Source organism: Ambystoma mexicanum, chromosome 2q (assembly GCF_040938575.1).
Source record: "Ambystoma mexicanum isolate Mex_15411 chromosome 2q, UKY_AmexF1_1, whole genome shotgun sequence".
NCBI classification, from domain to species: domain Eukaryota; kingdom Metazoa; phylum Chordata; class Amphibia; order Caudata; family Ambystomatidae; genus Ambystoma; species Ambystoma mexicanum.
This window is the reverse complement of record NC_090924.1, coordinates 819,961,418-819,984,299: the sequence shown is the minus strand read 5'-3', so window position 1 is coordinate 819,984,299 and position 22,882 is coordinate 819,961,418. Positions and strand designations below refer to the sequence as shown.

The following is a 22,882-nucleotide window of genomic DNA, read 5'->3' as shown; positions in this document are numbered from 1 at the left end:
ATTACACTAGGCCTCTTCCTCGTCCCAGTGGCCCCTACTTGGGATCCAAGCAAAGATACATGGGGGCACTAGGTAGTGTGGTCAGCGAAGGTTGGCACAGTGAGGTGGAGGAATCAAAGGGGCACCGTGTTCTCCCGAGATCCTCAACACCCTCAATGGGGTCCTCCCTCCCCACGAGATCCTCCCTCTCAGCACCAGCCCCAGGGGGACTCACCTCCCTGGCCTCACGGAAAGGGGTTTCCCCATCAAAAGCAGTGACGATCTCCTGGAATTCATCACAGTTCTCAGCGGAATACCTATAGTTTTCAGGCAACCCCAGGGTTGTCCCATTGATAGGATTGCTTCTACACATGAGGCAGGGGATGGAGTGGGGAACCTGAAGGAACCTCTACATTCAATTTTCTTTCCGATGGATAAAGTATTTATCCCACAAATTCCTCTTTGACTCACCCACCTTCTCCTCAGAGAACTCTCTTTATTTTGTGGCAGTTCTACCATTCCTCAGTGCCTCCAACATTAAATTATCGTTGGCCATGAGATAATAGGGTAGGTGTGGTTCTAAATATGTACCATGGATGTCAATTTGGGCGCCAGAGGCGCCATCATTGGCATGACGGAGTCGGTGTGGCCTCGCAGTATGCCCTGCTGGCAATGTGTAAAAGTTTCCATCAGAAAAAACATTGCCAAATATACTTAGAAGGTTATGTTCTAAATTTAGTAGGGGCAACAATTTTAGTAGCACCTTTTGATCCCTGAGTGATCTTTGGGAGTTTTTGGTTACAGAATGATGGGGTTCATTATGAAGACATTTTCTTCATGGAGAGAGCAAATCATAATTGGTTTAATTACTGTAACAAACAGATTTTTCAGTTAAAATTGTATCATTTCTTTTGGTTTATCACTTCATTGGAAGGAAGATGAGAATAATTGGATCTTTCTAAAGATTAGGTGCAGAACATTGATTGAATGGTGGACACTGTCAGTGACAGATCTGGTGATGCTTAGTGCATCTAGATTCCCTTTTGAGCAGGTCTGCAAGGCTGGTCTAACCCTATTTAAACTGACCAATTGTAGTCACTTAGTTGGAAAATGGTCAGTTGAAAAGGTTCAGGAAGAGATTAGTGACGGCTTTCTTTTGGCCAAGATTTACATATATAAGTAAATAATTAGCATTCCAGACCTTCTAATTTTTTTTGAACATTTGATTAATTGGGACAATCTTCCACTCTTACACTAAGTGGTGAATTGAATTACTGCCAAGCACTATAAGAACGGGCTTAGAATTGTCTATTAGGAATAGCAAATTGTAATGAACCTTATCATCATGATAATTGTAGGTTTCTGGATCTGGAACTTCAACAGTATCGCCAGCAGTGACAGTGGTGCAATTACCTTTTGGCCAAACTGTGCAGGTCCCGGGAGTGATCCAAGCAACCCAATCACCAGTTGTTCAGTCTCCACAAGTCCAGACTGTTCAGGTAGACTTGCAGCACTTGTACTTGTTAAAATGATATGTTTTCTTGTCATTAGAAGTAAGATAGTTGCACTGTGCACTAAGCTTTTATGTTAATCGAAAATATATTTAAAACAATCCTTATTGATCTCAGTAGAAAACATGTCAACGGCTGTCTGCCCACTATGAGTTTATTAACATCAAATAATTAACTCTATAACCTACATTCTCTCCATGAGCAAATTCCCAAACACTGCTGATTTACACGTCACAGAGGGAGATCAGTGATTGTTCACAAGCCCTTCCCGGATGTTTCTTGCATGCCCATTGACAATCCTCAGTTTATCAAATGCCTTTCTTTTGAATTCTCCCGTTAAAGGCCCGGGAGAATAGCTAAGGGGTAAAGCGTTCAACTTGGAAGCAAGACAGCGCAAAGAAGCACAGGTTCAATACCCTGTCCTGTGCTTAGAGGCTGGAGTCCAGCATGAAGCATGTTATGAAAACCTAATGAAAACTTTCTTTCAAAGGTTTATCTGGTGTCCGCTGCCTTCATACCATCACCCAGCCTGGAAAACCATTTGTAAGGCCAAATATAGCCTCATAAATGGTTTACCATCGGGGTGAAGGCTCCACCCAGTTGGGTTGGTGTAAAATGTGCCTCAGAAAATTGCATAATTATGAAAGTGTCACTATTAGCATAATCTTCATGATTGTCTGCTCTGCAGAGGTCAGCCAGTGGTGTGACCCATGCCCCGGGAATTCACAAACATGGGCAGAGAGTACTGCCAGAGCACTGCACACAGAGAATTGCCAGATGCAGGAAGAAAACAGAGTATTTTGTTCCACATGATTTCCCACATCTGCTCAGTGGAGAATGCGAGCCTCTATCTTCAGTGCTTGAATGTCACTCACTGAACATTATGCAGCAGTGTGTTCCAGCTACTGGTGCTCTATGTATTGCATTTGTTTGCAGGACCAATTTTTGTGATCAGAATGGAAGTGTGCTATTCTATACCCGATCTGGACGCTGACGGATTACAAACCTTTTGTAGCCTTCTAGCAATCGGCACAGGTGCTTGATGATTGAAGAAATAAAATCATTATGTTCTAATGCTATAGGCAACTACTTTAGGCATGTTTTTCATTTCATATATAATATCAGATTTTGTTTTAAATGATGTTATTCTCTTTTTGTAAACATATTGTATTTCATTTAGAACAATAATAAAATGGCTGTAGTACATACATACAAGGAGATTCAAAGGATACATGATTACCCAACACCATTTTTGACAAAAACAAAGAAGTCTTGCCTGCCCATGAAACCCAGGGGGTTGAGTACCAAGGGGAAGGAAAACATAAAAGTCAAACAAAAATGGGATCTAGTACAATCATCCACACAGTTAATTGCAAACACTCCATATGTTCCCATATTTTTCTAATTTGTCTTTCTTTTAGAAGGAGAATTTTTGCTTTGCAGACAGAGTGATTAAGTTATTTAACCAATCAGCATAAGAGGGCCTAACCACATTTTTACAGTGTCAGTAATGGCTTACCTATAAGTCCATTTAGTCTAGTATCAGTCCTTTGCAGAAGTTGTGGCATCAAACCTAGTATGCAGGCAGTTGGGGACCATGGAAAGGAGAATCCCAAACATATGTCCACCATTTGCAGCATGCCTTCCCAAAATCTTTTACTTTATTACAGAACCAAAACATATGTATGGTTTCCCTACTTTCAATTTTACATGACCAACAGGTGTCTGTAAGGAGCAACATACAAGATCACCCTGTACAGGTGGTGAACTATACTTTGATGAAAATGTCGCAGATCAATGGCTACTTTCCAGCAAGAAGCTCCAGAGCAGATTCGGTTTCAATCTACCTGAGAGATTGTATGTCTCTGGTCAGTCACCTAGGTGCTCCTGCCTCTTAACAAAGTAAAGCCTGCTTTAGGGGAAGTTAGTAGTCGATATATAGTAGAAGCAGGTAAAGTGGACACTCATCGGCTAGGAAAATCTTGGGAGGTCATATAAACGTGTATTCTTTGAGACCAAAAGGACCCCAAATAAGTCATAGAGATGTCTGTATATTTAAATGTAAGGAATTAGAAATCCAGCAAATTTTCCCCGTCAAGGGCTTGATTTAGTATCCATATTCCAGCGTCTTTTCAACCATAATTTCTGTGTTCTTCTAGAGGCATGAGTCTTTTGAAAGAAGGTATTTTTCTCCTTTTTGTTTTTAAATTAGTTTTATTGGTTTTATCTTATGCAAAAACAGTGACATATCAACAGACAATGCCAGCATCTGACCGCTTTAAACATTTCTCAAAACACTGACCCAGAACTCCCCCATCCCCTCCCCTGCCATCTCTTCCCACCCCACCACTTTCCAAGAAAAAAATGCTGGTACCATGACTACTAAAGTTAACTTCGAAGGGATTGTGTCCTCCGACGTATTCCTTATCTTTGATATACGTTTCCAGCTTGCTGGCCTCAGAAATGTTTTCTGTAGAGAGCGCTGCGCGTCGACGTCCGCCGAGTCGATGTCTTCGACGGCCACCGTATCGGCGCCGACGTCACCATGCCCATAAATAGACACGCGCTGGGTCTGTTGCTCTGTTCCGTTTTTCCGCGCTTCGTGGGGCCTCGGAACGTCGTTGCTCAGTTCAGTCAGGTTTATCTAAATCTATTTCGACGAATATTCCTTATCGTTATCGATGGCTTCTTCATCAGAACCGACGACGCCGCGATCCGGCTTCAAGAAATGTCGAGACTGCGGTAAAAAAATGTCAATAACGGATCCACACAGGGTCTGTTTATGGTGCTTGGGGTCCGAGCACCATTGTTCGGAGTGTGAGGACTGCATGTCCATGACGGTGAAAGCCCTGAAGGAGCGAAAGGGGAAGCTCGAGAGAGGTAAGTCAGCCAACTCCTCCTCGAAGGTTTCGTCGGCCGAGTCGAGGCATTCATCTCCTCGCCGTCGAAAACACTCCCATTCTAGATCTCGAAGCAGCTCCCACCTTTCGTCGAGATCTAGACACTCAAAAAAGAGACGTCAAAGGTCCCATTCCTCGTCGTCTTCAGTGTCCCCAGAAAGAGTTTCCTGTCCCACCAAACACAGTTCTCAAACTGAGTGGGAGGAATTCAGAAAGAAAATGCTAAGCGTCTTCGAGAACGCGGCCTCGACCCCCTCGAAGACAGCTGAGGGTGCTACCCCGGGTGAAAACCCCAAAAAATCAAAACGCCGCGAGTCGCAGCACCCGGCGAAACATTCCACCCGAGAGCGCCATGAGCCATCGGGTAAGAAGGCACCATCTTCGATGCCGTCGTCGAGGGTTCCTTCGACGCACGGGTCGGCGCCATTAACGCCGTTTTCGAAGGGTTCCTCGATGCATCGGTCGATCGACTCGACACCTTGAAAGAGAGGACCAAGGCTCCACAGCCAACGGTGTTTTCAAGGACCTCCGGCACGACGCCAAGACCGTCGTCGATGCCCTCGAGTAGGATCCCGATCCTCTCGAATTCTTCGAGGCCCCTTCCAGTTTTTTCGACGCCATTTTCGGCGCCTTCGAGGCCGGTTACATCGGCGTCGACGACTTCGACATTTTCTCGTCCAATAACGACGAGTTTGGCTCCTTCGGCCCTAGAGATGGGCTTTACTCCATTTCAGAGATTCCATTCCTGGTCTTTCTTCAATTTATGAAGAAAGAGAAGACTCTGACCAAGAAACCTTTGGTTTACAGAGATCCTCACTGCCTGCTGCAGAGGATTTCACCTCTGAAGAAAGGAGGCTGAAGGAACTACAGGACTCACTTCATGAGGCCAGTGGACTTGACACTTCCCCAGAAGTGGAATTTGTAAAGCCAGACCCAGGGGAACATGCCGAAACACCATATAGAACCCTGATGGGAAGAATAATTGAGTTTATGGGTTGGTCTGCACCTTCACCTTTTTTCCAACAGGATGATCTAACGGATATATTGGACGAAGGCCCACAGGAGGACCCGGTGGTCCCCTTCCATGCAACCCTACAAAGAAAAATTGCATCCAATTGGGAGACTCCCAAAGTCATTCCAGCAGTCAATAAGAGACTGTCGACAAAGTATAGGGTAGCGGCTGCTGACCCTGAATACCTGTCAAAACACCCGACCCCAGAGAGCCTGGTGGTTCAAGCAACAACTTCATCCAGCAGTAGGACTGCTTAACCTACTGTCCCACAGGACAGGGATGACAAGAGGTACGAGTCTATGGCAAAAAAAGTCTTCTCTGCCTGTAGTATGACGTTGAAGTCTATCAACGCCACCTGTACGCTCGCCAGGTTCAGTCACACATTATGGGAGTGTCCTTCATCAGCGGCTGACTGCATACCCGATGGAGAGGAGAAGGAAGCCTTCCTTAACATCATTCAAGATGGCAAAGATGCCATGTGTGAGTCTCTTCAAACTGGCATCGATTCCGCTGACAGTATCAGCAGGGCCATGGCGGCTAGTACAACAATCCGCAGGCATGCGTGGTTGCGAAAGTCTGGCTTTGCTCCAGATGTACAGGCCAGACTTTTGAATATGCCCTTTGACGGCTCTTCGTTATTCGGAAAAAAGGCTGATGACAGTCTGGAAAAGTTACAGACTTCTAAAGCAGCAGCAAAATCCTTAGGAGCTGCTATCCGCCAAACTCCTTTTCGCCCCTCAGGAACCTCTGGGAGAGGAAAGTCCTTTCGCTATTATTCCGCATTCGGAAAAGGCAGAGGACAGCCGGCTCAAAGAGGCCAAAGAAGATCCACCCGAGGTGGACGGGTCAAAGGTACTAAGACCGCAGCAGCAGCAGGTGCCTCTTTACCCTCGGCATCTGCATCAGCCGCCCCCAAACCACTCTGAGGCCTTCGCACACAAGACACCTGTAGGGGGCAGGTTAACTCATCATCTGACGGAATGGCAGGCTATAACGTCAGATGCTTGGGCGTTGGAGACAGTTGCCCAAGGTTACTGCCTACCCTTTCTACACATCCCTCAGAGTCATCCACCGGGGAACAGCTCCCTAAAAGTTCCAGATCCGCTCCTCTTGCAGGAAATTATGGACCTGCTAGAGAAAGGTGCCATAGAACTGGTACATGTAGCGGACAGGAACAAGGGCTGGTACTCCCCCTACTTTCTCATCTCATACCAAAGAAGGACGGAGGACTGAGACCCATCCTGGACTTAAGAGAATTGAACAAGACGGACACGGATCTTCTCTCCAGAGAAGGAGGCGCCATTCTTCATCACAAACCAGGGTCGCTGAACTTGCAGGCCTGGCTCCTGCAGCACTAGGGTTTGGAGGATACGACATCCCGGCCGACTGCAGAGAGGTTCTTGCAAAGGCCAGGGCATCCTCAACTCTCAAGTGCTACGGACATAAATGGAAGAGGTGCTCTGTCTGGTGCCGTGCACAGAAGATTAACCCTCTGCGGATTACGGCCCCTCAAGTATTGCCGTACCTACTGTCTTTGGCCAAGGCTGGCCTTTCTCACGCTTCCATCAAGGTACATCTGGCTGCCGTCTCACGTTACACCAGAACTACAGGACGAGCGTCCTTGTGGTCTCATCGACTGGTGAAGGAATTCATGAAAGGACTGTTCCGATTGTTCCCGCCGGTGAAGGACCCTGCCCCGGCGTGGGAGCTCAACATGGTGCTCACCAGGCTCATGGGAGCCCCATTCGAGCCTATGCATTCAGTGCCCTTGAAGTTTATTTCGTGGAAGACAGCATTCCTCGTGGCCATCACCTGTGCACGACGAATGGGAGAGATCCAGGCCCTGTCTTGCAAGCCTCCATACTTGACTTTTCACGACACGAGGGTGGTGCTGAGGACGCACCCCTCCTTCATGCCCAAGGTGCCGTCGGATTTCCACCTCAACAAGCCCTTGGTGTTGCCAGTTTTCTTTCCGTCGCCTTCGTCGCCGGCTGAGAGGACTCTGCACTCGCTAGATGTAGCTAGAGCGCTGAAGTCCTACGTGGACCGCACGAAGAGTTTTCAGAAGACATCACAGCTGTTTGTGAACTTTGGACCTGTGAATCAAGGGAAGGCTCTCTCGAAGACTTCCATTTCCAGATGGCTCTCTGGCTGCATCATGCACTGTCACCGGTTGGCAAACCGACCGTTGCCAGGCCATCCGAGAGCCCATTCGACCAGAGCGATCGCTGCTACTACGGCGTTCCTGTCTGGTGTGCCCCTGCTGGACATCTGCAGGGCTGCTACGTGGAGGTCGACGCACACCTTCACAAGATTCTACTGCGTCGACCGGGATTCCAGGGAGGAGTCCAGAGTCGGCCAGGCAGTGCTGCACAACCTGTTCGCCTGAGGGTGAGCCTGGCGAGGAGGTAAGAGTTGCTTAACATTGAGTTGTTGTATTGCTTGATATGGAGCCTTTTGCCACCTCCCGTGGTTGTGCATGTGTATACTGCTATGTATTCCTATATTCATGAGCATGTGAATCCATGCCAGACCCCATGCTAGAGAAGGAACAAGTTACTTACCTGTAACTGTTGTTCTCCAGCATAGGTCTGGCATGGATTCACATGCGAACCCTCCCGCCTACCCCTCTGCAGCTCTTCACTTGGTCATACTGCCACTTTACATGCTACCAAATCTGAGGATGGCTGCCAGGGGCGGGGCTTAGGGAGAGGGCAGTCATTGGCTGGGGGCAGTATGACCCAGAGACCAGTGATTGGTTACTACTGAGAAAGACGGATCAGAAACGAAACTGATACTGATTTTTTCAATACTGAGGATTCCCGGCCTGATGACGGGGAATATTCATGAGCATGTGAATCCATGCCAGACCCATGCTGGAGAACAACAGTTACAGGTAAGTAACTTGTTCCTTTCTTTCCGTTGTCCTTCTCTCCTACTCCGGTTCTACGGTCGCGTAGTCCTCCGTCTATGCCGGAGCATCTGGGAATTGCCACTTGTTCTTCTTGGTAGCGTCGCTTCACTAGGGCAGATCCCATTCTCTCTGCTTGGAGTGTCTGGGACCGGATCACTGTTGGGACTCATGTTTCTTCTGCGACTCCCTTTCGGTCTGGGCACTTCAATGTCGTCTTCGTAGGTGGGAGGAAATCTTCCAGAAGGTTCTTCCATCGCATTTTCAACTCTTCATTGACGGAAAGAAGAGACGCCTGGTAAGTTCTTTACTTTTCGGGGGCACCCCGGCCAGGGGGACTCCTTCCCGGGGTCCTCCAGGTCCAGAAGGAGCTTAAAAATATCTGCTACTGGGTTATCCCTGAGGTGCCTCGCAGGCCTGATAGGCGTACCAGGGTTTTCTCCAAGGCTTTCCGCGAGGGGCCTGCCTATACCGATCATGATCCAAGGTTCACCGATCAGGTGCTAATAGCCAGCATAGTCGTGCTGAGGCGTTGGGTACCGGATTTCGCTCTGAGGTCTCCTTGTCTGGAGCTTCCCACACAGACACTGGGTTGTGCCCTGGGGCTTCTGTTGAGGCTTTCTGTACTGAACCACGGTTGGAGGCCCCTCTCAAGGGAGCTATTAAGACCGGACTCTGTTCTGAGGTTCCTCTTAACGAGGCTAAGGTGTGCACCAACAGAACTGAGAGGTCTGTTAATTCCTTGTCTGTGTGGTGGATTCCTCAACTCAAGGCACCGGTTCTGTTAAGGGGGCACAGGGAGAGGTCGTCGACCGTAACTCCTCTGTTACCGGCATTGCCGAGGTTCCTCATTTGGAGGCTAATTAAAGGGACACGATGTCCAGTAAACATCCAAGGCCCCATAGTACCGGCTCTGCCGAGGATCCTTGTGTCAAGGCTAAAATATCAGTCTGTGGAGTCAACTTCCTCATCTACACATGTGACGCAGTTCTTCTCAGATGTTCACAAAATGGTGGGCCTTCCCGCGTGGTCTACGGCAGCCATTTTGGATTCTTACCTCACACCCACGCTATCGACAGTGGGTGCTGGGAATCTTCTTTTCGGTGGACAACCTTTTCCATGCGACAGTGGGAATCCGTTCTGCACTTCCTATGACTGGTGTGCTCGGATGCCACTACCGCATACGGTCTCGCTTCCTGGCAGCCCCTTTGTCAGAGGATGCGTTTTTCAGGATATTTCAGAGACTTATGCACTCTGACCCCATGAGGGAGTACTTTAAGAGCCTTTCTTGTAGCTCTGTCACCAGGGTTTCCCCTGAGGTGCCCCAAGGGCCTAACGGGCATACCAGAGATTCCTCTGAGGTTTCTGACGGACCTGCCAGTACCGGACATTGTTCCGAGGTTCACCATCACGGTGCTAAAGTTAAGCCCAGTTCGACTTGGTGCTGGGATACCAGGGTTCACCCTGAGGTCTCCGTTTATGGAGCTTTCCCCGCTGTAACCAGGTTGAAACCTGAGGTTCCTCTGGTGGAGGCTAAAGTCTGCACCGAGTCCCGACTCGAGGCCCCTTTTAAGGGAGCTTTACGTACCAGGTTGAAACCTGAGGTTCCTCTTGTGGAGGCTAATGTCTGTACTGAGTCCCGACTCAAGGCCCCTTTTAAGGGAGCTTTACGTACCAGGTTGAAACGTGAGGTTCCTCTTGTGGAGGCTAAAGTCTATATCGACAGATCTGAGAGGCCTTCTCTGAGGGTCTTGTCGGTGAGGTATTGTCCTCAACCGTCCCACGCTCAAGGTTGTGGTGGTACCGGTTCAGTCGAGGGGGCAAAGAGGGGGGTCATGGACCGCATTCCCTCTGGTACCGGCTTGTCCGAGGTTCCTCTGTTGGAGGCTAATTCCTTGTAAGGCTAAAGTGTTACTTAAGCCCCCTGACTCTCCTGAGGAGGCATTTGCCTCAGCTATGCATGTGACGCAGTTCTCTTCAGGTGGTGACAAAATAGCGGCCCAACCTGCTTGGCCTATGGCGGCCATTTTGGATACCTCCCTTACACCTACATTCGCAACGTCTGGTGCTGGGAGCACTCCTTTCAGCAATAGTAACCCGTTCCTCCCTTCTTTGAACGGCGGTCGTGGGCTCCGCTGCCTCATACTGTCTCGCTCCCTCCTGCTTTTGCTCCTCTGATCTATGTGGACCTGGCCAGTGGTGGATCCTCCTGGCAACCATCCTCCTAAGCCCTCGGCTGAGGATGTGTTTTTTGGGAAGTTTCAGATGCTCATGCACTCTGACCCTATGAGGACAGATTTCAAGCGTCTTTTCACTCCTGTTCCACCCTGTCACCGGCAGTTCCGATTCGGTTTTTATTTTAAAACCTGAGGCGGTAGGCCTGGAGAACCAGTCTTCTGTTTCCGCCTCGTTGGGATGAGCCGTAAGCGGATGAGGACGGCAATGAGCAGCCGCTCTCGGTGAGAGTATTCCATGACCGGGAGGGGCTTGTGTATCTCTGTTACCAGGGTTTCCCATGAGGTGCCTCAAGGGCCTAATAGGTGCACCAGAGTGTTCTCTGAGGGTCCCTCAAAGGACCTGCCAAAACCAGACGTGGTTCCAAGGTTCACCATTTGGGTGCTAAGTTTCAGCTCAGCTCAGTTTGTCTTTGGCTCTGGATACTGGTGTTCGCACTGAAGTCTCCATTTCTTGAGTTTTCCACACTGATACCGGGGTACGCCCTGAGGTCTCAGTTTCTGGTGCTTGTTACACTTAGCCACAGTTCGAGGCCCCTCTTGAGGGAGATATATGTCCCGATTTAAAACCCAAGGTTCCTCTAAATACAGTATCGACGGAGTTGAGGGATTCTCTAAGGGTCCTGTCGGTAGGATACATTGCTCAAACGTCCCACGCTCGGGGTGTGATGGTACTGATTCTGTCGAGGGGGTAAAGAAGGTGATCAGCAGCAGGCCTTCCAGTACCGGTTCTACCGAGGTTCCTCCATTGGAGGCTAATTCTGGGTCAGTTTCTAGGATGTCCAATAAACATCCTAGATCTGCCAGCACCGGCTCGCCCGAGAATCCTTTTTTCAAGGTTAAGTGTTTCCTAAGTCCCCTGACTCCCCTGAGGGGTCAGTTTCCTCATTTCTCCTATGACGCAGTTCTCTTCATGTGTTGACTAAATGTCAGCCCAGCCTCGTTGGTCCACGGCAGCCATTTTGGATACCTCTCTTGCACCAACTTTCATGTCGAATGTTGCTGAGAGCTTTTACTTTGGGGCTGAGCTGTTTTTTCCACGCTATGTGGACAACACGGAACCGTTTGTTGGTCCTGACAACATCTTCAGCTAAGGCCCCTTGTACACAGAGGTTAGGGTCTCAGACTGCGTCTTTCTCTGGGATCAGGGGGTTTCAGGGTCGTCGTGTGCACCAATCTGAAACTCCTGTTGGTAGCCCCGCCTTAGGCAGCAGTGGCAAGGTGGTTGGTTTTTCTCTCGCCCATCAGCCTCCTCTATAGGGACAGATAATCTCTCTGCCGACAAATCACCAAATTATATTTTTTGTCGGTCACACTACACTTCGGTGGGAGGACGACTCTCGTCTCATCTGGAGGCGTGGCAATCCATCACCGAAGACTGGTGGGGTTTGTCCATCGTTTAGGCGGGTTTTCGATTGCCCCTTCCTCCTAACCCACCCTTCAAACCTCACTTTGGACAGACTGTTCCCCTCATGGAGCAAGAGAGGGGCTAGTACTGCTGTCCTTTCACAGCAACCATGCTGCCCTGTGCACTATCTTCGATCTTTCCAAGAGAAATTCAAGTTGATCTCACCCTTGCTAAATAAAGTCCTCTCTTTGGAAGGGCGATTGGCTCAGTGTGGTGGTCTTCCAGGATGCATAAATGCACTTTCTGACTTGGAGCCCGCATATGAAATATCTGCAGTTCGCTGGAATCCGCATATGAAATATCTGCGGTTCTCCGGGGGAGCAGAACACTTCAGATTTGGGTACTCTTTTTGGTCTCGGCTCAGCGAGACGCCCTGGAAACTATTCTGAGGGGCCCACAGCAGTCTCCCAATACCAGATCTTCTTCCAAGGTTCCCATTTGGATACCAGGGTTCGGCTTGAGGCTTCTCTATCTGGAGCTAACTGTACCGAGTCTTGGCTCGAGGCCCCTCTCGAGGTGGCTATAAGACCAGGGTTAAACCTGAGGTTCCCCTGCTTGGGGCTAAATCGGTCACCAACAGAATAGAGAGTCCCTCATCGAGGGTCCTAGCTGTAAGGTATATCCCTAAGCCTTTCTGCGCGCACGGCCGTGGTGTTACCAGTTCTGTTGAGGGGGCGAAGGAAGACTCTCACGTACCATGGACCTTCCAGTACCGGCTCTGCCGAGGATCTTCCACTAGAGGCTAATTCTGGCAAAGCCCCTGACGTGTCTAGTAAAGACCCTAGATCTGCCTGTACCGGCTCTGCCGAGGTTCTTGTTCAAGGCTAGGATGGCACGCAAGGCCCCTGACTCCCCTGGGGAGACTATTGCTACTCTTGCTCCTGTGACGCAGTTCGCCCCTGGTGTGTGATAATGGCGGCCCAACCTCTGCGGGCCACAGCTTCTTTTTTGAATACCTCCCCTTAAAGTGAGGTTTTACATCAACAAGCAGGGCGACACAGACTCTCTCTCCTCTCCTTGTGGATCTTGTCATGCAAATTTGGACTGGGCCATCCAGTATATTGTTTGGCTCCAGGCTCCTCACATCCCGGGTCACCTCAGTGTGACCGTAGATTAATTCAGGCACCAGTCGGCATCGGTTACGAGTGTGAGATGAACAGCAATATCATCTCCAACTTTTCCAGCAATTGGGCACGCCAGAGGTGGTCCTCATTGCAGCTTGTGGGTCAACATGAAAGCTTATGCTTTCCCATCATTGCCTCCTACCTATTGGTCGTTCTGTAAACACATCGAACCTTTGCCAAAGCTGCTATGTGGGCTTTCCCACCTGCTTTTGCGAAACATTACTGCTTAGACCTGAGCTCTGGGGCTGATGCTCAGTTTGGGCAAGCTGTTTTCAAAACCTCTTTCAGTAAAGGAGTTCTATCCACCTGTTATTCTGTAAGCAGTGCTAGGTAATCTCCCACAAGTATGGAGGAAAGGGGACGGGACGTAGGAGTATAACAAAGTTACTCACCATAGTGACTACCTTCCTCCTAGTTCATCGTCCCCTTTCCTCCATACGCCCGCCCCCGTCCCCTCTAATAAGTATCCTTTATTATTGCTTAAATGGTCTCAGACCTGGCGATAGAAAATGACTGAAGGGCGATGCGCGTTACGGAGCTAAGGAGGGCGGGGTTACGGCCGCATGCGGCACCCCATGTAAAAAGAGAAGAAGGACACATTTTCAATTTGATGCTTTTTTACAAAAAAACTGCAGTCCCGTCCCACAAGACGGAATAACCCCAAAAGTATGGAGGAAAGGAGACTATGGACTAGGAGTACGGTAGTCACTACGGTGAGGAACTTTGTTATTTTGGGATATCCATGCTCTGCCATTGGAATCAGTTGATTCCTGATAGGAGACAAGATGCTTTCAATTGCCTGTTAACTGGTTTTTCCCAAAGTCCTGGGAAGCCCGGACTCTGTCCCTTCCCCCTGACTGGCTGTTGGGTGGAAGTTCCATATATGGTATTGTGGGGAAGTCCAGGCCAGACTGGCTGGAGCCTTCCCAGTGACTGTATGCTGTGGGGACACCCTTGATGTGGGACCTGGGTGAATGGAGTGTGTGATCAAAATGCACTTCTTGTTATGGGTTTCTGGTTTCTGGTATATGACACAAAGACTGAGACAGCCCTGCCCGAAACTGGTATGAATGCAGTGTAGAGTGCTGAATGGCTGGGTGCTTGTCCCAATACACATTCCTTGATGCGAGTGTCTGGAAAGGAGTAGAATGGCCTGAATGCACTGTGAGCCTGATTGGCTGCCTGCCTGCTGATTGCCCTTCTCAGTGATAGGTTGCCTGAGTGTGACACAGCAGAGTTAATGATAGACAGGACAGTATATCTGGGGCCTCTCACTGCTAGAAATAGTTCAGAAGCTAAGGTTGATATTTATTTTTTTTGAACTTCACAACAACCCATCAACAACATAAAGAACAAAACAAACAGTGCATATCGCACAAAGCAAACATCATATCCAATATCGTGAAATGTCCACTGCCTCCCCATTACCCCCTCCCCCCAAACACGAGCCTACTCCACTTCACCATCTGCCATTGTTTCCTCCAGGGGTACTTCCCCCTCTGTATTTCCGGAGGAATCATGTTCACCAAGGCAGGCCTGTGTGGACCCAGACAGTGTGGCCACTAAGTGTCTCCAGGCCATCAGAGTGTCTGCTTCTTCATCCCCCCTCTATTGGCCACTTCATTCCATACCACCGTCTCCACTTCTGCCCACTTCTGGAGATCGTGCCACCAAACATCTACCTTTGGTCTATTGTTTGCTTTTCAACCCATGGCAATTCTGCACTTGGCCAGTATATAGGCCAAGTCCTTGAGTTTACTCACGTGTTTCAGTTTGCGAGGTCTAGAAAAAACCCCTACCAGGCATGCCCACACGGATTTCACATCTAGTGTAATCCCTTTCTCGGTTAAGCGGTGGGCTGCTTCTTCCCAGAATTTTCCAATTTCTGGGCATGCCCAGAACATATGTATCAACCCTGCGTTCATTTCCCCACATTTGGGACATGTTTGTATTTCTGCGTTCTTGAATTGAGCAATCCTCTGGGGGGTCATGTATGCTCTGTTAGTAACATATAGCTGGATCTGTTGCAGCCTCACATTCCTGGACACTTTTTTGTGGTACCTCTGAACCCTTACCCACAACCCATCTTTCATGGGTTCCCATGCTTCCTCTTCCCAATCCCGTCTCAGCTGGGTCACCTCCTTTCCCGTCCTGGACATTAGCATTTCATAGATCCGAGAGACCTTGTGCCCTCCCTCTGAGATATCATAAATGGTTTCTATGGCCGTGTCAGGTTGACGTTCCAGCACTAATTCTGACCATGGCCCTCATTACGACCCTGGCGCTAAGTGAAAAACGATGGCGGTAAATTCTTACCGCCATCGTTTTCCGCTAGGTCCGATCATGACCCGTGACCGTTAACTACGATGCCATTAGCGGGATCGTAGTTAACGCTGCCGCTAACTGCACCAAGGTCGCGCACACGCGCCCTCCCACACCGTAATTACCGGCATGGCGCAAAGGTAGGCGAATGTCGACCCAAGCAGACATGCACCTAACGCCATCACCCAGCCCGTTAAGTACCTTACCGCCATGGTGCTAATTACGCCATCGCGAACCAACCGTAAAGGGCCTTGTGCAGTGAATCCAGCTGCCACAGGTGCACAGAATCAGCACAGGTGGAGGCAATACAGACTCAGGAAGTAGAAAAAGAGCACACTCAATCCCTTCCCAGACCGAGTCACACTCCACAATGATACCAGTAGGACTAGCAATGTTGGGGCTGGAGGACCTGATAGCAATGCAAGTGCTACAACTTCAACTACAACAACAACAGGCTGCACAGAGGAGACGCAGGAGGAGAAGGAGGGCAAGGCAGGGCCAGCAAGCCCCACCAGCACAGCCAGTGGCACCACGCAGGCAGCCCCCAATCCCACGCATCAGAGCCAGTCCATTCAACCTCACCGCTGAGCAGATCCACACCCTGTACCGACTGGACCGGGACACCATCACCACCATTGTGACATGATACACAACGACATCGTCAGCATGATTGAAACACCCACCGCCATCCCCCCCCTACTGAAGGTAGTGTCCGTGCTCCACTTCCTGGCCACAGGCACCTACCAGCACACAGTGGGGCACTTGCATAGCATATCACAACCATTATTCTCACGTACACTGATCCAAGTGCTCGATGCCCTCCTCAAGCACACAGACGACCACATCTCATTGCCACGGTCTGCCCAGGAGATTGCTAACACCAAAGTGGGTTTCCATGCACTAGCTGGCATACCTGGTTGCATTGGTGCCATCGACTGCACCCATGTGGAATTGGTGGTCCCACATGCCATGGAGGTAGCGTACCGCAACCGTAAACTATTTCACTCAATCAACGTGCAAATGGTCTGTGACTCCAACAGGATCTTCACACATTGTTGTGCCCGATTCCCCGGATCAACCCATGATTCAATGATCCTGAGGAACTCCACAATACCACGTTACATGGAGCGACATGCAGGCCCAAGATCCTGGCTACTCGGTGAGTCTAATGTCATGAGCATGGAAATGTGAAGTGGGTGGGTGATCGACGTACCAATGCATGCTTCACCTGGCAGAAAGGGGGGCGGGGGGAATGATGCATACTTCACCTGGCAGAAAGGAGGGGGGGGAATGATGCCTACTTCACCTGGCAGAAGGGGGGGGGAATGATGCATACTTCACCTGGCAGAAAGGGGGGGGGGATGATGCATACTTCACCTGGCAGAAAGGGGGGGGGATGATGCATACTTCACCTGGCAGAAAGGGGAGGGGGGATAATGCATACTTCACCTGGCAGAAAGGGGGGGGGATGATGCATACTTCACCTGGCAGAAAGGGGGGGGAATGATGCATACTTCACCTGGCAGAAAGGGGGGGGAATGATGCATACTTCACCTGGCTGCGACTAGCAGTAGCCAGATCATACCCTGAGGCAGCACTTACGTCATCTGACAACTGTATACATGATGCCTGACCTAAGCAGCCCTAACATGGGAATGAAGGTGTCTCCCAACCATGACACAACCATCTGCAAGTGCATTGTACAAAATGTGACCACATTGACTCCAACGAAAAGCACCTACATGCACGTCACCAAACATCATCAACTGAATGGCCTGTCCCCCATAACTGCGCACAAAGGAGGCACATGACGGACAGGAACATCAATACACCACAACACAGACAGCAAGGCCCACAAACTGTCCCTATTGACATCAGTATTGTTCACTGGGGTCATAATGAGGCAGACAGCAATGTTGCAATCATGTGAGCGATGACCTCACAGGACACCTGCCAGGTCACCTAAAGAAACGGCCTGAACGGACACAGTGGATGGGCACTCACAAGGCACTTGTCCCCCCTGCATTGTGTCTTGGCATGCAAAACTGTACATGAGAACCATGAACATATACCGGTTGCATAGTGTGAATCCATTAGCGCAACTAAAAGTGGTGCAAAGTAACAGTTGAATGCAGGGTATGGTGACACGTCATGTACAGAAATCAATCTCATCCCTGACACATACATTGTTGCCCACTTACAGGTGATGCAGGCTATCCCCTGAAGAGGTGGCTCCTTACACCAGTCCGGAACCCACAGAACCAGCATGAGGAGGACTTCAACCGTGCCCATGCATGTACCCGTGTGGTGATTGAGCAGGCATTCGGCCTACTGAAGGCACGTTTCTGCTGCCTCTGCAGGTCTGGCGGGGCACTCCTGTACCACCATGAGAAGGTTGCGAAGATCGTCATTGCATGTGTCATGCTACACAATATGTGCGTCAGACGAAATGTGCCCCTGCCCCCTGACGCAGAACTGCAACCACCTGACGATGAGGATGATGAGGGTGGGGATGGGGCAGCACCTCAAGGAGGCCGCGATGCACAGGAGGGGCGTGAAATGCGTCAGAATCTCATTGACCAATGCTTCTAGCACACACGGCGTGTGCGTGTAACATGGAGACGGCACTTGGGGCACTGTGTGTGTCTGGGACATGCACACTGTGGACTGTACAACAATAAAGTACACATATGCAATGAGCAATATCCACACAAGTGATTTGTGCTAAACGAAAAAGTGTATTATGATTGTGAAAAGGTATGACACACCCACTCCCCCCTCCCCCCTGAATACCCCAACACACCCACTCCCCCTCCCCCCTGAACACCCCAACACACCCACTCCCCCTCCCTCCTCCCCCCTGAACACCCCAACACACCCACTCCCCTCCCCCCTGAACACCCCAACACACCCACTCCGCCCCCCTGGAATCCCTACGAAGGTGTGAGTAAGTCTGTGCAGCAGTGTGTGATGCAGTAATTCTCCACTGTCCAGCCACTAATGACAGTCCCCTCCCCTGGCCCCCGGGGCACCCCTGCCCGTGCTGCGCAGGTTCCTCCCTGATCATGGGATGGGGCTGCTCTGTGCCGAGCTGGTTGACGAGGAGGTTCCTGCATGCACATTTGGACGCATGTCCCGAATGGTCTGCACCAGTTCTGAGATTACGTGCCGCACAGCGGCGAGTTCTGTGCAGATGTCCTTCGTGGAGGACTCAATGGCAGCCGTGACTCTGTCTGCACATCTCTCCATTGCATCCCTTGCCCCCCCACACTCTGCAATGTGCTCATTGAGGAGCGAGGATAGTTGCTGCTGCCGGGTGACAATCTCATCCAGGGTCTGTTGATCCCTCTGGCTCATGACTAATGGCATTGGCATACCCATTGGGCTGCTCACCTCCGGCAGCGGGGATGGGGTGGCTGGCCAATCCTCGTCCTCTAACTGCCCCTGTGTGGCATCCGCATGCAGGCTGCTTAGGGATATGTAGGGAAAATATAGGTGGGCAGTGGGGCTTGCATCCTCAATCTCCTCAATGATCCCAGCTTCACTATCGGAGGAGGCTGCAATGGCAGCGATTTCGCCAAGAGTGCTGCTTGCAGCAGAGCCTGTCCCTTCGGTGGGCACGATTTGTGTAATGTGCGCTGCTGCTGCTGATTCTGTGGTGACAGTTGTGGTGGCTGTCAGTGCCCTGTCCTCTTTCCCTGGCAGGGATTGTGGCTGCTGTGGTGTTTTCCTCGGGACGGCAGAGGTGGAGGCTTGCGGTCTTGGCACAGTTGTCCTGGCCCTCTTGGTGGCTGTGGAGGCAGTGGTGTCCTCATCCTGAGGGTCTGAATCTGAGCCTGTGGTGGAGCAAAGGAGGGATAGTGTTATTGTTCCGTCAGCGGACATTGGGCCTGCATTGTGACAAATGGCATCTTATCAGTTAGTACATGCAGCACATTTGAGGCAGGGGCATACAGGTTGTCTGCCTTTTGTGTGGAAGTAGCATGGAGGTATGTGGGTGCCGGCAGTTAGGGTGTGCATGCTGCATGTGTACAGGGTGGAGATCGGATGTGTCTGTGGGCAATCTCCTGCTGCTGTGTTGCATATGCACTATGGGGCAACATTGTACTTCACATGATTGGACTTTGGTGAATTTTGCATGGCTTGATTTGAGCCACCTACCTGCATCTCCTGATGTCGGGACTCCTCTCTCCATCCCTCCTACTCCTTCTATGCTCTCCATTCCGATAGTGGAGGCACAGATTTCCTCCCATGCTTGCAATTTGATGGGTGATTCAGATCCTCCCCCGATTGCCGTGGCCAGGTTCCTGTTCGCCGAGAGGATGCTCCTGACGCAGAGCCTCAGGTCGTCCCACCGCTTTCTACACTGCTGTGCGTTGCGGGGTACGGTTCCCACCGCACTGACCCGCTCTGCCACCAGGGCCCATATGGCCTTCTTCTTGGCAATTGCCGGCCTGGTCATTTGCGTGGAGAAGACCACCGCAGCATTGTCCTGGAGGGTCTCCGCAAGCATGGTGAGTTCCTCACGAGAGAAGCGGTCCTGGCGCTGCCGATCGCAGGCTTTTTTGACAGCTTTTGGCATTTTCAAGTTGGTAAATGGGTGGGCATAGGTTATGACAGGTCTCAGGGTCGGATGTGGAGTGATTGGGGAGGATGGCAATGGATTGTGTTTTTAAAGATGGCCGCCGTGCTCTTTCCCGTTCCGCCGCAATGACGCTACTTCCGGTTCCGCTTATTTACGGTGACCGCTAATTACGGTGACCGCTAATTGCGGTGACCGCTATGATGGGCGGCGGAAGTGCACCTTTGCGCGGCGTACGATGCTGGTAGGGGCCGTTTTGGGGTCATTTACGGCATTGCGTACTTTACATTACCGCCATGGTGTAATGCTCGTGCGCGATGGGTCGGAATGTGGCGCACTTTACGACATGGGGCCAGGGCGTAAACGTAAATTACGCCATGGCGGTAATGTTCGATACTTACCGCCTGGGTCGTAAAGAGGGCCCATGTCTCTTTCACCCTCTGCACCAATCTGGTGTAACTAATGTACTGCTCTGAGTGTAGACCAGTTTCTTCTACCAATGCGTTAAATTCCATTATCTTCCCATCTTGCCATACATCTCCCAGCATTGCAATGCTCACCGGTTCCCAATGCTTACGAATTGTCTTCCTCTGTTGCTCGTCCCCACCGGTCAATGCCACTAGCGGCACCTGCGGAGAACACGGGTCGGGTTCTCCATGACCTGGCAGGCATTGCGCCACATCTTCCATCCCAGTTCTAACATCCTCGGGCCCTGCTTTAGCTCTGGTTTTGGAAGCCATATCCATTCTTTCAATAAATACAGGACACATTCAGACCTCAACAATCTAGACTCCGATGTTGAGTCTTCTGTTAACCACTTAGCCACATATTGTAGTTGACTGGCCAAATATTAAACCTCAAAGTTGGGCAATTTTATGCCCCCTTTGTCATACATGTTCTGCAGTTTCCACATGGCTATTCTGTTCCTGGTATTATGCCATATGAACCCTCTACATATGCTTTGGAGTTTAACAAAGAATCGCTTGGGTATCATATATGGTATGTTCTCAAAATAGTGTATCAACCTTGGCAATACGACCATGTTCAGCAGTGCCACCCTCCCCACCATGGCCAAAGGGAGCTTAGCCCAGAATCTCATGCTATTCTCAATGCTTACCACTGCCTTCTCTGTGTTATATTTGTATTCATCTTCTACCGTGTGATAAATATCAATCCCCAGGTATCTAAAGGTTCTAGTCTCCCAATGTATTTGTAGCTTTTCTCACGGAATCCCCTTTTATCTCCCCAAGGGGAATATACATGATTTCTTAGGATTGACTGTAATGCCAGAGAGCACCGCAAATCGCTCCATTACTTCTAAGATGTATTGCAGGTTTTCCTCAGGATACTTCAGGTATAACAGCATATCATCAGCATACATTGATAATAAGTGTGGCCCTTCTTTCGTATAAATCGCCACCTCCTCATATTGTTGCCTTAGATATATCGCTATGGGTTCCAATGCAAGGATAAACAGCATCGGGGACCAAGGGCATCCCTGTCTGGTGCCTCTACTGAGTTGCCACCTCTCTGAAATGATTGCTCCCGTCTTGACTCTGGTTAGTGGCGTACTGTACAGTAGTTTCACCCACTTCAGGTACCTAGGCCATATTCCATATTCTTTTAGGGCTGACATCAGCCAAGGCCATTTGACCGAATCGACGGCCTTCACCGCATTTAATGAGATAATTGCAACTTCGTGCGAGTCCCTTTCTGTTTGTCGGATACGCTTCTGTGTGGGACTTATCCAGTCTGGTCCAGATGTATGAATTTGTGAATAACCTGTTTCAGTCTATTTGCCAGCATGGCCGTGGGTATCTTGCTGTCCTGGTTCAGCATGGATAGCAGTCTATACGACCCCCAGTACATGCTCAGCTTGTTTGGCTTGAGAAGCAGAATAATAATTGCCTCTCTCAGGGATTCCGGCAGTATCCCTAATTCTAACGCTTCGTTCAGCATTGCCAATAATGGGGGGAGCACTTCCACCTTGCATGTTAACTGGGGAGTCTGTCCGCTCCCGGGGCCTTACTCATGGGAAATTGCTTTATCACTGCTTCTAGTTCCTCCAACATAATTGGGGTCTCTAGGTTCTCCCTCTCTTCAATTCCCAATTTAGGCAAGCCAATATCCTCCAGTGTTACAGCTATCTCACTCCCATCACCCCCTTCATTGTATACATACAATTGTTGATAGAACTCAAGGAACCTACCGTTCACGCCCTCTTGGGTGTTGTGTATTTGTTTATTCTCCCCATTTATTGCTCTAATCGTTAGTCTGGGTGTCTCATTTTTATACAACCATGCTAGCAACCTCCCCGGCTTGTCCCCACCAGCATGCTGCCTCTCTATGTACTTCTTGTAGTTCAAGTTACATAGTCTATCCCAGTGCCCTCCACACTCCTGCTGCAATTGACATATGGTTTCGGCTTCCTCAAGGGAGATCTCTCCTCTATTCATAAATTCCTCTAATTGCACCTCTGCCTTGTGCAACTTATGCGTTATATCTCCTTGCAGACCTTTGGATTTAGATACAGCTGGTCCCCTCACCACCAACTTAAATGCCTCCCATAGAGTGCCAGCCGATTCTAAGCTTCCAGTGTTATTTTCGAAATATTCTACAATTTCTTTTCTCAAGTCCCCTCTTTGTCTTTCAATGCTTCGGCTCTGAGCCGCCACGTTGGAATCCTAGCTCTAGGGGCTAAATATTGCCATGTTAAGATCAATGGCGAGTGGTCTGAGAAGACCCTCACTTTGTATTCCGACCGCACTAGCTCCCCCGTCAGCTCCGGAGTAGCAAACATGTAGTCTAGCCGTGTATACAAGTTTTGTGGGGCCGAGCAGTGAGAATACTGTCTTTCATGTGTGTGGTGCATTCTCCATACATCCTCCAGATGAAAGTC

At 49.9% G+C, this 22,882-nt stretch overlaps 1 protein-coding gene and 1 long non-coding RNA gene across 2 annotated transcripts in view; one reads left to right on the top strand and one right to left on the bottom strand.

Moving 5' to 3' along the window:
• The window catches only part of LOC138569763 (cAMP-responsive element modulator-like), a 1,496,827-nt gene that overhangs the window by 789,330 nt on the left and 684,615 nt on the right, over window positions 1-22,882 (top strand). Inside the window, exon 4 of the mRNA XM_069648038.1 lies at window positions 1,338-1,478. Within this exon, the coding sequence (XP_069504139.1) occupies window positions 1,338-1,478 (141 nt within the window). The remainder of the gene's footprint in view (window positions 1-1,337; window positions 1,479-22,882) is intronic.
• LOC138569764 (uncharacterized) overlaps window positions 1-22,882 on the bottom strand; it is a 466,562-nt gene that overhangs the window by 81,513 nt on the left and 362,167 nt on the right. The gene's annotated exons all lie outside the window — the stretch shown is intronic.